This window comes from Electrona antarctica (genome assembly GCF_951216825.1).
Source record: "Electrona antarctica genome assembly, chromosome: 2".
In the NCBI taxonomy this organism is placed as follows: Eukaryota; Metazoa; Chordata; class Actinopteri; order Myctophiformes; family Myctophidae; genus Electrona; species Electrona antarctica.
This window is the reverse complement of record NC_136807.1, coordinates 49,011,107-49,026,831: the sequence shown is the minus strand read 5'-3', so window position 1 is coordinate 49,026,831 and position 15,725 is coordinate 49,011,107. Positions and strand designations below refer to the sequence as shown.

The window sequence follows — 15,725 nt, the reverse complement described above, 5'->3', positions numbered from 1 at the left end:
AAGTGAGGATAGTATACTCTTATAAAATAATGTGGTCGGCTCTTAAAAGAGCCTTTTGTGGGTATAAAGATGGAGCAGGCAGTTTACTTCTTTTTGGGAGCGGCCTTTTTTGCTGCCTTGGGTTTGGCAACCTTCTTGGCTGGAGCTTGGACTTATATCGTGTTATGTAGACAACACTAGAATTGCATTGTATGTAGTCACAGCACTTTATAGTATAGTATACGTATAGTTTATAGTGTCATTATATAGATATTCCACTGTTACGTTCTTAGCTTACGCATTTACTACTTTCTATGTATGTGATGTATTGCCATGCTTTTTGTAAATTTAATGTAAATCGCTTGCTCTGTACATTTGCTTTGCAGCATGGCACATAATGAAGTATCTTAGCCTGGCTAAGAAGCCCGCTGCTGCGGGCTTCTTAGCCACTTTCTTGGGGCTCTTGGCGGCCTTCTTCGGGCTTTTAGCTGCTACTTTCTTGGCGGCAGGCTTCTTGGCTTTCTTGGGTGATTTCTTGGCGGCTGCGGGCTTCTTTGCTGCCACCTTCTTGGGCTTCTTAGCTGCTGCGGGTTTCTTGGCTGCAGCAGGCTTCTTTGCTTTAACTGCTTTCTTAGCAATAGGTTTCTTTACCTTCACCGCTTCTGCCTTGTTCATCTTGAAAGAGCCAGAAGCCCCGGTGCCTTTGAGCTGGACCAGGGTGCCTTTAGCGACCAGGCTCTTGACGGCGATCTTAACGCGGGACTTGTTCTTCTCAACATCGTAGCCGCCGGCAGCCAGAGCCTTCTTGACCGCAGCCAGGGACACACCGCTCCGCTCCTTGGAGGCGGACACGGCCTTGACGACCAGCTCAGCGACGCTGGGGCCGGTGTTCTTGGGTCGGGGTGGTGCCTTCTTCTTGGCGGCCTTGGCCGGTGACGGAGCTGGTGCTGGTGCGACTTCTGCCATTATTGTCTCGGATAGTAGATTGCTGTTCCTTCTCTCAAGTAAACTCTCACAGACTGATGCTGAACGCTCTGAAGGGGCTGGACTTAAACACCACATGAGAACCATGTAGAGTCAACACACAAAGGCCCTCTTCTCTCTTGTGCCACTTGTGTTTTCTCCTCGATTAAAACAAGTTATAACAAACTACTGTGTATATTATTTAATGCGACAAAGAGCTGACCAGTTAACACACATGTGCCTTTCTATCATGAATGTATATCTAAGATGAAAGCAGTGCACTCCTTTTTAGTAATAACCTCAAAACATCACCTGTCTAGAGTCAGATCAAAGTGTTGCCTTTGTCATTTTTCTTCTAAAATATTGTAAACTATGTTCTAATAACAACAATACTCACAATCAATTTAGTAGACATTCCTGGTGACGTGATACCATAAACTATGATTTTGTTATGTCATCCGTTTTGCTATAAATATAATGTTTTCTGAACGCAGTAAACACACTCCTGTTCAAGGAAAGCATGATGGTGGAGTTGATCCCAACTTCCAATGACAGAATGCCAGCTGTTGGAGAACTTGGTTAATTTTAATTTGGACAAATAACTCACTGTGATCAGAAAACTAAGAGTGTTTAAATCTTCTATAAACTGTATGTATATTTGATTATGGAGACACTTCTCAGGTAGGCCCAGATACTTCTAGCCTGGTTAATAAACCAGACCGAATCAGCCGTTGGCAAAAAAAAGAAAAGCCTGCCAGTGTTGTGTGATATTAGTCTGGCTTATTAGCCAGGCTAACATACTTCATTATGTGCCATGCTGCAAAGCAAATGTACTCATTGTACTCTGCATAAAGTATTCGGCATACTTCTTCCCTAGTGCCATTTCACACATTTCTATTACAATTACAATTACAATGTATGCGTTTAGCAGACACTCTTAATCCAGAGCGATTTACATTAAATTTACAAAAAGCATGGCAATACATCACATACATAGAAAGGGGAGGCATTGTTTCATTGTATTGAACTCAACAAGATGCTTCACACCAAAACCAGCAGTTGTTCACACTTCATCGTCCTGGAATGGGTGCGGAATGAGACTCTTCTGTACCAAGCAAGTCTAGAGTTTTGGTTTAAATCTAATAGACATGTCTAGTATCAGTGGCTTCTCAAAGCGCAGGTTGAGCATGTTTTACTAGGGGAGGGGATCAGAATTTATTGTAAGAATTGTTATCAGAGTAATAAATACACAAGCGTTTACAGGACATTGCAGAAAACATAGCAGGACGCTGTCATTGTACAGCTGCACAACTCCTGAATCCAGTCACCAGGAGTTAATCTGCAATAAAAGTTAGTCCAATCTCCCATTTGATGCCCCGTACTGAGTTCAAAGGTTATCTAAAGTCCAATAAACATAACTCATGGGACCTTAAAGAAATTTTAATGATTACCACCGGGATACATATCCCAAAACGAATGGGTCAGCGTGATATGAACAAATGAGTGTGTGTGTGTGTGTGTGTGTGTGTGTGTGTGTGTGTGTGTGTGTGTGTGTGTGTGTGTGTGTGTGTGTGTGTGTGTGTGTGTGTGTGTGTGTGTGTGTGTGTGTGTGTGTGTGTGTGTGTGTGTGTGTGTGTGCGTGCGTGCGTGTATGCATTGATGTAGGCCTATGTATGTGTAAAAGGACCCCCCCTAAAATGAGAAGCTGCATCTCAAGGGCTAACCTCTGTGTGTGTGGACGCTGCACACAGAATGAAAAACAACAAGCAATGCTTGATAAAAACATAGCAGGACGCTGTCATTGTACAGCTGCACAACTCCTGAATCCAGTCACCAGGAGTTAATCTGCAATAAAAGTTAGTCCAATCTCCCATTTGATGCCCCGTACTGAGTTCAAAGGTTATCTAAAGTCCAATAAACATAACTCATGGGACCTTAAAGAAATTTTAATGATTACCACCGGGATACATATCCCAAAACGAATGGGTCAGCGTGATATGAACAAATGAGTGTGTGTGTGTGTGTGTGTGTGTGTGTGTGTGTGTGTGTGTGTGTGTGTGTGTGTGTGTGTGTGTGTGTGTGTGTGTGTGTGTGTGTGTGTGTGTGTGTGTGTGTGTGTGTGTGTGCGTGCGTGCGTGTATGCATTGATGTAGGCCTATGTATGTGTAAAAGGACCCCCCCTAAAATGAGAAGCTGCATCTCAAGGGCTAACCTCTGTGTGTGTGGACGCTGCACACAGAATGAAAAACAACAAGCAATGCTTGATAAATGCATTTTATATATGTGATGTATCCCCATGCTTTTAGTTCGTGCCTAATGTAAATCGCTCTGGATTAAATGTCTGCTAAATGTCTAAATTGTTGTAAATTGCACAGCAGAATTAGGGCGATACCCACTCATTAATGTACCCACTCATCAAAATAATGAAGAGAGCGATTACATTTCAGGACCGCCTAAAATAAAGGTGGTCAATCATAGAGAAAACCTACAGGGATGCCCCCTATGTCAGCTGGTCCAGGGACTATATGCCAGGCGGTAAACCCATTGGATTTAACCAGATTATAAGAAAACAAAAAGAAAGCTATACCTGACGACTGGAAAGAGACTACCAAAAAACATAGCTAAATGGAATGCTATCTATCACTAAAAAGATAATATACATGGCTGAATACCTGAGCACGGTAAAATGACCCAAAATTTAGGAAGTGTGTATGTGTGTGTGTGTGTGTGTGTGTGTGTGTGTGTGTGTGTGTGTGTGTGTGTGTGTGTGTGTGTGTGTGTGTGTGTGTGTGTGTGTGTGTGTGTGTGTGTGTGTGTGTGTGTGTGTGTGTGTGTGTGTGTGCACATGCATGAGAACAACTACAGAGAGTGCTTTAACACCAAGCAACAGTGCAAGACTAAGAACTTTGTTTCCTATGGTGATCCAGCCTAGGAAATACCCACGGACTGGTTGTCAGAGGGTTTCGACAACTTGGGATGCTCGCCCAAAGACAAGGCATGCAAGGCTGGCAAAGTGTGTCATCTCTGCTGCCCTTTATATCATGAGGACATATCCATGAGTTTGTGAATGTAACCTTTACGGCACCTAAAATATTTGTGTTCCTGTATGCTTTCCGTGTGTGGACATACATAAATTGTTACGTTAAACTGTGTGTGTGTGCGTGTGTGTGTGTGTGTGTGTGTGTGTGTGTGTGTGTGTGTGTGTGTGTGTGTGTGTGTGTGTGTGTGTGTGTGTGTGTGTGTGTGTGTGTGTGTGTGTGTGTGTGTGTGTGTGTGTGTGTGTCAAGATAATGGTCACATTTAGTGTTGTTCTCTCTCTCACACACAAACACAAACAAAAACTCTCTCTATATTCTATATCATATTATAATATATATATTAATATGTATGTGATTAATTATCCCCACCCTTCCTAATGTTTTGTCAAATCTAGCCTCGACGAATTCATGCAAAGACTAAACTATGTTATTTCGATAGCATGTATAATATACTATATAGACTATATTGTACAGATATTCTACTGTTAGACAATAGACAGATGTTATGTTCTCATCCTTGATGACTGTTTTGGATCAGAGCAATGAGAGCATCATAGATAGGTCAGCAGCAGATATTATGTTTGCAATACATAATATTAGCAATGAATATTTTAGAAAGGGTCCATATTTTTGCTCGTAAGGCAAAAAATCACTCCCGTGTGAACTGAGTGGTGTAAGGTTTTATATAGCATGATCAGCTGTGGTCTGACGTAATGTCTGACGTTAAAGATCTTTGGCTAGGTAGACTCGTCTTCTGATGTGATGATTTGTGACCATGAAGTTGATTCAGCTGGAGTTTTTGTCCGATGTGAGGTATTATATAAGGTAAGGTATTATATAGCCTGATCAGCTCTGATCTGACGTAATGAAATCACACCTGGATGTGATTTCACAACTGGCTTTTTTTGTGCAGAGAAAATGACCATGGTTGCTACGGTCATCCAGTTCACCCGGGTGTGATTTAATTACGTCAGAAATTATTTTGAACATAGCAACCATGCTCATTTTTTTCTGCACACAAAAGCCAGTTGTAGGAGTGGTTTACACCACTCAAAAAAATGTATACGAAAATGTATTAATATAAAGCCATAAGCTTCCAGTGCCAACATGTGACCATGACGTAAAAAGTGAGGATAGTATACTCTTATAAAAGAATGTGGTCGGCTCTTAAAAGAGCCTTTTGTGGGTATAAAGATGGAGCAGGCAGTTTACTTCTTTTTGGGAGCGGCCTTTTTTGCTGCCTTGGGTTTGGCAACCTTCTTGGCTGGAGCTTGGACTTATATCGTGTTATGTAGACAACACTAGAATTGCATTGTATGTAGTCACAGCACTTTATAGTATAGTATACGTATAGTTTATAGTGTCATTATATAGATATTCCACTGTTACGTTCTTAGCTTACGCATTTACTACTTTCTATGTATGTGATGTATTGCCATGCTTTTTGTAAATTTAATGTAAATCGCTTGCTCTGTACATTTGCTTTGCAGCATGGCACATAATGAAGTATCTTAGCCTGGCTAAGAAGCCCGCTGCTGCGGGCTTCTTAGCCACTTTCTTGGGGCTCTTGGCGGCCTTCTTCGGGCTTTTAGCTGCTACTTTCTTGGCGGCAGGCTTCTTGGCTTTCTTGGGTGATTTCTTGGCGGCTGCGGGCTTCTTTGCTGCCACCTTCTTGGGCTTCTTAGCTGCTGCGGGTTTCTTGGCTGCAGCAGGCTTCTTTGCTTTAACTGCTTTCTTAGCAATAGGTTTCTTTACCTTCACCGCTTCTGCCTTGTTCATCTTGAAAGAGCCAGAAGCCCCGGTGCCTTTGAGCTGGACCAGGGTGCCTTTAGCGACCAGGCTCTTGACGGCGATCTTAACGCGGGACTTGTTCTTCTCAACATCGTAGCCGCCGGCAGCCAGAGCCTTCTTGACCGCAGCCAGGGACACACCGCTCCGCTCCTTGGAGGCGGACACGGCCTTGACGACCAGCTCAGCGACGCTGGGGCCGGTGTTCTTGGGTCGGGGTGGTGCCTTCTTCTTGGCGGCCTTGGCCGGTGACGGAGCTGGTGCTGGTGCGACTTCTGCCATTATTGTCTCGGATAGTAGATTGCTGTTCCTTCTCTCAAGTAAACTCTCACAGACTGATGCTGAACGCTCTGAAGGGGCTGGACTTAAACACCACATGAGAACCATGTAGAGTCAACACACAAAGGCCCTCTTCTCTCTTGTGCCACTTGTGTTTTCTCCTCGATTAAAACAAGTTATAACAAACTACTGTGTATATTATTTAATGCGACAAAGAGCTGACCAGTTAACACACATGTGCCTTTCTATCATGAATGTATATCTAAGATGAAAGCAGTGCACTCCTTTTTAGTAATAACCTCAAAACATCACCTGTCTAGAGTCAGATCAAAGTGTTGCCTTTGTCATTTTTCTTCTAAAATATTGTAAACTATGTTCTAATAACAACAATACTCACAATCAATTTAGTAGACATTCCTGGTGACGTGATACCATAAACTATGATTTTGTTATGTCATCCGTTTTGCTATAAATATAATGTTTTCTGAACGCAGTAAACACACTCCTGTTCAAGGAAAGCATGATGGTGGAGTTGATCCCAACTTCCAATGACAGAATGCCAGCTGTTGGAGAACTTGGTTAATTTTAATTTGGACAAATAACTCACTGTGATCAGAAAACTAAGAGTGTTTAAATCTTCTATAAACTGTATGTATATTTGATTATGGAGACACTTCTCAGGTAGGCCCAGATACTTCTAGCCTGGTGTGTGCGTGCGTGCGTGTATGCATTGATGTAGGCCTATGTATGTGTAAAAGGACCCCCCCTAAAATGAGAAGCTGCATCTCAAGGGCTAACCTCTGTGTGTGTGGACGCTGCACACAGAATGAAAAACAACAAGCAATGCTTGATAAATGCATTTTATATATGTGATGTATCCCCATGCTTTTAGTTCGTGCCTAATGTAAATCGCTCTGGATTAAATGTCTGCTAAATGTCTAAATTGTTGTAAATTGCACAGCAGAATTAGGGCGATACCCACTCATTAATGTACCCACTCATCAAAATAATGAAGAGAGCGATTACATTTCAGGACCGCCTAAAATAAAGGTGGTCAATCATAGAGAAAACCTACAGGGATGCCCCCTATGTCAGCTGGTCCAGGGACTATATGCCAGGCGGTAAACCCATTGGATTTAACCAGATTATAAGAAAACAAAAAGAAAGCTATACCTGACGACTGGAAAGAGACTACCAAAAAACATAGCTAAATGGAATGCTATCTATCACTAAAAAGATAATATACATGGCTGAATACCTGAGCACGGTAAAATGACCCAAAATTTAGGAAGTGTGTATGTGTGTGTGTGTGTGTGTGTGTGTGTGTGTGTGTGTGTGTGTGTGTGTGTGTGTGTGTGTGTGTGTGTGTGTGTGTGTGTGTGTGTGTGTGTGTGTGTGTGTGTGTGTGTGTGTGTGTGTGCACATGCATGAGAACAACTACAGAGAGTGCTTTAACACCAAGCAACAGTGCAAGACTAAGAACTTTGTTTCCTATGGTGATCCAGCCTAGGAAATACCCACGGACTGGTTGTCAGAGGGTTTCGACAACTTGGGATGCTCGCCCAAAGACAAGGCATGCAAGGCTGGCAAAGTGTGTCATCTCTGCTGCCCTTTATATCATGAGGACATATCCATGAGTTTGTGAATGTAACCTTTACGGCACCTAAAATATTTGTGTTCCTGTATGCTTTCCGTGTGTGGACATACATAAATTGTTACGTTAAACTGTGTGTGTGTGCGTGTGTGTGTGTGTGTGTGTGTGTGTGTGTGTGTGTGTGTGTGTGTGTGTGTGTGTGTGTGTGTGTGTGTGTGTGTGTGTGTGTGTGTGTGTGTGTGTGTGTGTGTGTGTGTGTGTGTGTGTGTGTGTGTGTCAAGATAATGGTCACATTTAGTGTTGTTCTCTCTCTCACACACAAACACAAACAAAAACTCTCTCTATATTCTATATCATATTATAATATATATATTAATATGTATGTGATTAATTATCCCCACCCTTCCTAATGTTTTGTCAAATCTAGCCTCGACGAATTCATGCAAAGACTAAACTATGTTATTTCGATAGCATGTATAATATACTATATAGACTATATTGTACAGATATTCTACTGTTAGACAATAGACAGATGTTATGTTCTCATCCTTGATGACTGTTTTGGATCAGAGCAATGAGAGCATCATAGATAGGTCAGCAGCAGATATTATGTTTGCAATACATAATATTAGCAATGAATATTTTAGAAAGGGTCCATATTTTTGCTCGTAAGGCAAAAAATCACTCCCGTGTGAACTGAGTGGTGTAAGGTTTTATATAGCATGATCAGCTGTGGTCTGACGTAATGTCTGACGTTAAAGATCTTTGGCTAGGTAGACTCGTCTTCTGATGTGATGATTTGTGACCATGAAGTTGATTCAGCTGGAGTTTTTGTCCGATGTGAGGTATTATATAAGGTAAGGTATTATATAGCCTGATCAGCTCTGATCTGACGTAATGAAATCACACCTGGATGTGATTTCACAACTGGCTTTTTTTGTGCAGAGAAAATGACCATGGTTGCTACGGTCATCCAGTTCACCCGGGTGTGATTTAATTACGTCAGAAATTATTTTGAACATAGCAACCATGCTCATTTTTTTCTGCACACAAAAGCCAGTTGTAGGAGTGGTTTACACCACTCAAAAAAATGTATACGAAAATTTATTAATATAAAGCCATAAGCTTCCAGTGCCAACATGTGACCATGACGTAAAAAGTGAGGATAGTATACTCTTATAAAAGAATGTGGTCGGCTCTTAAAAGAGCCTTTTGTGGGTATAAAGATGGAGCAGGCAGTTTACTTCTTTTTGGGAGCGGCCTTTTTTGCTGCCTTGGGTTTGGCAACCTTCTTGGCTGGAGCTTGGACTTATATCGTGTTATGTAGACAACACTAGAATTGCATTGTATGTAGTCACAGCACTTTATAGTATAGTATACGTATAGTTTATAGTGTCATTATATAGATATTCCACTGTTACGTTCTTAGCTTACGCATTTACTACTTTCTATGTATGTGATGTATTGCCATGCTTTTTGTAAATTTAATGTAAATCGCTTGCTCTGTACATTTGCTTTGCAGCATGGCACATAATGAAGTATCTTAGCCTGGCTAAGAAGCCCGCTGCTGCGGGCTTCTTAGCCACTTTCTTGGGGCTCTTGGCGGCCTTCTTCGGGCTTTTAGCTGCTACTTTCTTGGCGGCAGGCTTCTTGGCTTTCTTGGGTGATTTCTTGGCGGCTGCGGGCTTCTTTGCTGCCACCTTCTTGGGCTTCTTAGCTGCTGCGGGTTTCTTGGCTGCAGCAGGCTTCTTTGCTTTAACTGCTTTCTTAGCAATAGGTTTCTTTACCTTCACCGCTTCTGCCTTGTTCATCTTGAAAGAGCCAGAAGCCCCGGTGCCTTTGAGCTGGACCAGGGTGCCTTTAGCGACCAGGCTCTTGACGGCGATCTTAACGCGGGACTTGTTCTTCTCAACATCGTAGCCGCCGGCAGCCAGAGCCTTCTTGACCGCAGCCAGGGACACACCGCTCCGCTCCTTGGAGGCGGACACGGCCTTGACGACCAGCTCAGCGACGCTGGGGCCGGTGTTCTTGGGTCGGGGTGGTGCCTTCTTCTTGGCGGCCTTGGCCGGTGACGGAGCTGGTGCTGGTGCGACTTCTGCCATTATTGTCTCGGATAGTAGATTGCTGTTCCTTCTCTCAAGTAAACTCTCACAGACTGATGCTGAACGCTCTGAAGGGGCTGGACTTAAACACCACATGAGAACCATGTAGAGTCAACACACAAAGGCCCTCTTCTCTCTTGTGCCACTTGTGTTTTCTCCTCGATTAAAACAAGTTATAACAAACTACTGTGTATATTATTTAATGCGACAAAGAGCTGACCAGTTAACACACATGTGCCTTTCTATCATGAATGTATATCTAAGATGAAAGCAGTGCACTCCTTTTTAGTAATAACCTCAAAACATCACCTGTCTAGAGTCAGATCAAAGTGTTGCCTTTGTCATTTTTCTTCTAAAATATTGTAAACTATGTTCTAATAACAACAATACTCACAATCAATTTAGTAGACATTCCTGGTGACGTGATACCATAAACTATGATTTTGTTATGTCATCCGTTTTGCTATAAATATAATGTTTTCTGAACGCAGTAAACACACTCCTGTTCAAGGAAAGCATGATGGTGGAGTTGATCCCAACTTCCAATGACAGAATGCCAGCTGTTGGAGAACTTGGTTAATTTTAATTTGGACAAATAACTCACTGTGATCAGAAAACTAAGAGTGTTTAAATCTTCTATAAACTGTATGTATATTTGATTATGGAGACACTTCTCAGGTAGGCCCAGATACTTCTAGCCTGGTTAATAAACCAGACCGAATCAGCCGTTGGCAAAAAAAAAGAAAAGCCTGCCAGTGTTGTGTGATATTAGTCTGGCTTATTAGCCAGGCTAACATACTTCATTATGTGCCATGCTGCAAAGCAAATGTACTCATTGTACTCTGCATAAAATACAAATATATATAGGCATACTTCTTCCCTAGTGCCATTTCACACATTTCTATTACAATTACAATTACAATGTATGCGTTTAGCAGACACTCTTAATCCAGAGCGATTTACATTAAATTTACAAAAAGCATGGCAATACATCACATACATAGAAAGGGGAGGCATTGTTTCATTGTATTGAACTCAACAAGATGCTTCACACCAAAACCAGCAGTTGTTCACACTTCATCGTCCTGGAATGGGTGCGGAATGAGACTCTTCTGTACCAAGCAAGTCTAGAGTTTTGGTTTAAATCTAATAGACATGTCTAGTATCAGTGGCTTCTCAAAGCGCAGGTTGAGCATGTTTTACTAGGGGAGGGGATCAGAATTTATTGTAAGAATTGTTATCAGAGTAATAAATACACAAGCGTTTACAGGACATTGCAGAAAACATAGCAGGACGCTGTCATTGTACAGCTGCACAACTCCTGAATCCAGTCACCAGGAGTTAATCTGCAATAAAAGTTAGTCCAATCTCCCATTTGATGCCCCGTACTGAGTTCAAAGGTTATCTAAAGTCCAATAAACATAACTCATGGGACCTTAAAGAAATTTATTTTTTTAATGATTACCACCGGGATACATATCCCAAAACGAATGGGTCAGCGTGATATGAACAAATGAGTGTGTGTGTGTGTGTGTGTGTGTGTGTGTGTGTGTGTGTGTGTGTGTGTGTGTGTGTGTGTGTGTGTGTGTGTGTGTGTGTGTGTGTGTGCATGTGTGTGTGTGTGTGTGTGTGCGTGCGTGCGTGCGTGTATGCATTGATGTAGGCCTATGTATGTGTAAAAGGACCCCCCCTAAAATGAGAAGCTGCATCTCAAGGGCTAACCTCTGTGTGTGTGGACGCTGCACACAGAATGAAAAACAACAAGCAATGCTTGATAAATGCATTTTATATATGTGATGTATCCCCATGCTTTTAGTTCGTGCCTAATGTAAATCGCTCTGGATTAAATGTCTGCTAAATGTCTAAATTGTTGTAAATTGCACAGCAGAATTAGGGCGATACCCACTCATTAATGTACCCACTCATCAAAATAATGAAGAGAGCGATTACATTTCAGGACCGCCTAAAATAAAGGTGGTCAATCATAGAGAAAACCTACAGGGATGCCCCCTATGTCAGCTGGTCCAGGGACTATATGCCAGGCGGTAAACCCATTGGATTTAACCAGATTATAAGAAAACAAAAAGAAAGCTATACCTGACGACTGGAAAGAGACTACCAAAAAACATAGCTAAATGGAATGCTATCTATCACTAAAAAGATAATATACATGGCTGAATACCTGAGCACGGTAAAATGACCCAAAATTTAGGAAGTGTGTGTGTGTGTGTGTGTGTGTGTGTGTGTGTGTGTGTGTGTGTGTGTGTGTGTGTGTGTGTGTGTGTGTGTGTGTGTGTGTGTGTGTGTGTGTGTGTGTGTGTGTGTGTGTGTGTGCACATGCATGAGAACAACTACAGAGAGTGCTTTAACACCAAGCAACAGTGCAAGACTAAGAACTTTGTTTCCTATGGTGATCCAGCCTAGGAAATACCCACGGACTGGTTGTCAGAGGGTTTCGACAACTTGGGATGCTCGCCCAAAGACAAGGCATGCAAGGCTGGCAAAGTGTGTCATCTCTGCTGCCCTTTATATCATGAGGACATATCCATGAGTTTGTGAATGTAACCTTTACGGCACCTAAAATATTTGTGTTCCTGTATGCTTTCCGTGTGTGGACATACATAAATTGTTACGTTAAACTGTGTGTGTGTGCGTGTGCGTGTGTGTGTGTGTGTGTGTGTGTGTGTGTGTGTGTGTGTGTGTGTGTGTGTGTGTGTGTGTGTGTGTGTGTGTGTGTGTGTGTGTGTGTGTGTGTGTGTGTGTGTGTGTGTGTGTGTGTCAAGATAATGGTCACATTTAGTGTTGTTCTCTCTCTCACACACAAACACAAACAAAAACTCTCTCTATATTCTATATCATATTATAATATATATATTAATATGTATGTGATTAATTATCCCCACCCTTCCTAATGTTTTGTCAAATCTAGCCTCGACGAATTCATGCAAAGACTAAACTATGTTATTTCGATAGCATGTATAATATACTATATAGACTATATTGTACAGATATTCTACTGTTAGACAATAGACAGATGTTATGTTCTCATCCTTGATGACTGTTTTGGATCAGAGCAATGAGAGCATCATAGATAGGTCAGCAGCAGATATTATGTTTGCAATACATAATATTAGCAATGAATATTTTAGAAAGGGTCCATATTTTTGCTCGTAAGGCAAAAAATCACTCCCGTGTGAACTGAGTGGTGTAAGGTTTTATATAGCATGATCAGCTGTGGTCTGACGTAATGTCTGACGTTAAAGATCTTTGGCTAGGTAGACTCGTCTTCTGATGTGATGATTTGTGACCATGAAGTTGATTCAGCTGGAGTTTTTGTCCGATGTGAGGTATTATATAAGGTAAGGTATTATATAGCCTGATCAGCTCTGATCTGACGTAATGAAATCACACCTGGATGTGATTTCACAACTGGCTTTTTTTGTGCAGAGAAAATGACCATGGTTGCTACGGTCATCCAGTTCACCCGGGTGTGATTTAATTACGTCAGAAATTATTTTGAACATAGCAACCATGCTCATTTTTTTCTGCACACAAAAGCCAGTTGTAGGAGTGGTTTACACCACTCAAAAAAATGTATACGAAAATTTATTAATATAAAGCCATAAGCTTCCAGTGCCAACATGTGACCATGACGTAAAAAGTGAGGATAGTATACTCTTATAAAAGAATGTGGTCGGCTCTTAAAAGAGCCTTTTGTGGGTATAAAGATGGAGCAGGCAGTTTACTTCTTTTTGGGAGCGGCCTTTTTTGCTGCCTTGGGTTTGGCAACCTTCTTGGCTGGAGCTTGGACTTATATCGTGTTATGTAGACAACACTAGAATTGCATTGTATGTAGTCACAGCACTTTATAGTATAGTATACGTATAGTTTATAGTGTCATTATATAGATATTCCACTGTTACGTTCTTAGCTTACGCATTTACTACTTTCTATGTATGTGATGTATTGCCATGCTTTTTGTAAATTTAATGTAAATCGCTTGCTCTGTACATTTGCTTTGCAGCATGGCACATAATGAAGTATCTTAGCCTGGCTAAGAAGCCCGCTGCTGCGGGCTTCTTAGCCACTTTCTTGGGGCTCTTGGCGGCCTTCTTCGGGCTTTTAGCTGCTACTTTCTTGGCGGCAGGCTTCTTGGCTTTCTTGGGTGATTTCTTGGCGGCTGCGGGCTTCTTTGCTGCCACCTTCTTGGGCTTCTTAGCTGCTGCGGGTTTCTTGGCTGCAGCAGGCTTCTTTGCTTTAACTGCTTTCTTAGCAATAGGTTTCTTTACCTTCACCGCTTCTGCCTTGTTCATCTTGAAAGAGCCAGAAGCCCCGGTGCCTTTGAGCTGGACCAGGGTGCCTTTAGCGACCAGGCTCTTGACGGCGATCTTAACGCGGGACTTGTTCTTCTCAACATCGTAGCCGCCGGCAGCCAGAGCCTTCTTGACCGCAGCCAGGGACACACCGCTCCGCTCCTTGGAGGCGGACACGGCCTTGACGACCAGCTCAGCGACGCTGGGGCCGGTGTTCTTGGGTCGGGGTGGTGCCTTCTTCTTGGCGGCCTTGGCCGGTGACGGAGCTGGTGCTGGTGCGACTTCTGCCATTATTGTCTCGGATAGTAGATTGCTGTTCCTTCTCTCAAGTAAACTCTCACAGACTGATGCTGAACGCTCTGAAGGGGCTGGACTTAAACACCACATGAGAACCATGTAGAGTCAACACACAAAGGCCCTCTTCTCTCTTGTGCCACTTGTGTTTTCTCCTCGATTAAAACAAGTTATAACAAACTACTGTGTATATTATTTAATGCGACAAAGAGCTGACCAGTTAACACACATGTGCCTTTCTATCATGAATGTATATCTAAGATGAAAGCAGTGCACTCCTTTTTAGTAATAACCTCAAAACATCACCTGTCTAGAGTCAGATCAAAGTGTTGCCTTTGTCATTTTTCTTCTAAAATATTGTAAACTATGTTCTAATAACAACAATACTCACAATCAATTTAGTAGACATTCCTGGTGACGTGATACCATAAACTATGATTTTGTTATGTCATCCGTTTTGCTATAAATATAATGTTTTCTGAACGCAGTAAACACACTCCTGTTCAAGGAAAGCATGATGGTGGAGTTGATCCCAACTTCCAATGACAGAATGCCAGCTGTTGGAGAACTTGGTTAATTTTAATTTGGACAAATAACTCACTGTGATCAGAAAACTAAGAGTGTTTAAATCTTCTATAAACTGTATGTATATTTGATTATGGAGACACTTCTCAGGTAGGCCCAGATACTTCTAGCCTGGTTAATAAACCAGACCGAATCAGCCGTTGGCAAAAAAAAGAAAAGCCTGCCAGTGTTGTGTGATATTAGTCTGGCTTATTAGCCAGGCTAACATACTTCATTATGTGCCATGCTGCAAAGCAAATGTACTCATTGTACTCTGCATAAAATACAAATATATATAGGCATACTTCTTCCCTAGTGCCATTTCACACATTTCTATTACAATTACAATTACAATGTATGCGTTTAGCAGACACTCTTAATCCAGAGCGATTTACATTAAATTTACAAAAAGCATGGCAATACATCACATACATAGAAAGGGGAGGCATTGTTTCATTGTATTGAACTCAACAAGATGCTTCACACCAAAACCAGCAGTTGTTCACACTTCATCGTCCTGGAATGGGTGCGGAATGAGACTCTTCTGTACCAAGCAAGTCTAGAGTTTTGGTTTAAATCTAATAGACATGTCTAGTATCAGTGGCTTCTCAAAGCGCAGGTTGAGCATGTTTTACTAGGGGAGGGGATCAGAATTTATTGTAAGAATTGTTATCAGAGTAATAAATACACAAGCGTTTACAGGACATTGCAGAAAACATAGCAGGACGCTGTCATTGTACAGCTGCACAACTCCTGAATCCAGTCACCAGGAGTTAATCTGCAATAAAAGTTAGTCCAATCTCCCATTTGA

General features: G+C 41.9%; 3 protein-coding genes across 3 annotated transcripts; all 3 read right to left on the bottom strand.

The window, feature by feature from the left end:
• Positions 1 to 83: 83 nt before the first annotated feature.
• Positions 84 to 945, bottom strand: LOC306941363 (histone H1-like; the record flags this gene model as incomplete). Its single annotated transcript, XM_079526795.1, has 2 exons — positions 84 to 151; positions 405 to 945. 2 exons carry the CDS (start codon positions 943 to 945, stop codon positions 84 to 86), a joined length of 609 nt encoding a protein of 202 aa, XP_079382921.1.
• A 4,243-nt stretch (positions 946 to 5,188) lies between these two features.
• On the bottom strand, positions 5,189 to 9,743 carry LOC306941595 (histone H1-like; the record flags this gene model as incomplete). Its single annotated transcript, XM_079527134.1, has 3 exons — positions 5,189 to 5,256; positions 5,510 to 5,576; positions 9,228 to 9,743. The coding sequence occupies 3 exons, from the start codon at positions 9,741 to 9,743 to the stop codon at positions 5,189 to 5,191; spliced, it is 651 nt and encodes a 216-aa protein (XP_079383260.1).
• A 3,742-nt stretch (positions 9,744 to 13,485) lies between these two features.
• LOC306941620 (histone H1-like) lies at positions 13,486 to 14,347 on the bottom strand (the record flags this gene model as incomplete). Its single annotated transcript, XM_079527169.1, has 2 exons — positions 13,486 to 13,553; positions 13,807 to 14,347. The coding sequence occupies 2 exons, from the start codon at positions 14,345 to 14,347 to the stop codon at positions 13,486 to 13,488; spliced, it is 609 nt and encodes a 202-aa protein (XP_079383295.1).
• Between the last annotated feature and the right edge of the window lie 1,378 nt (positions 14,348 to 15,725).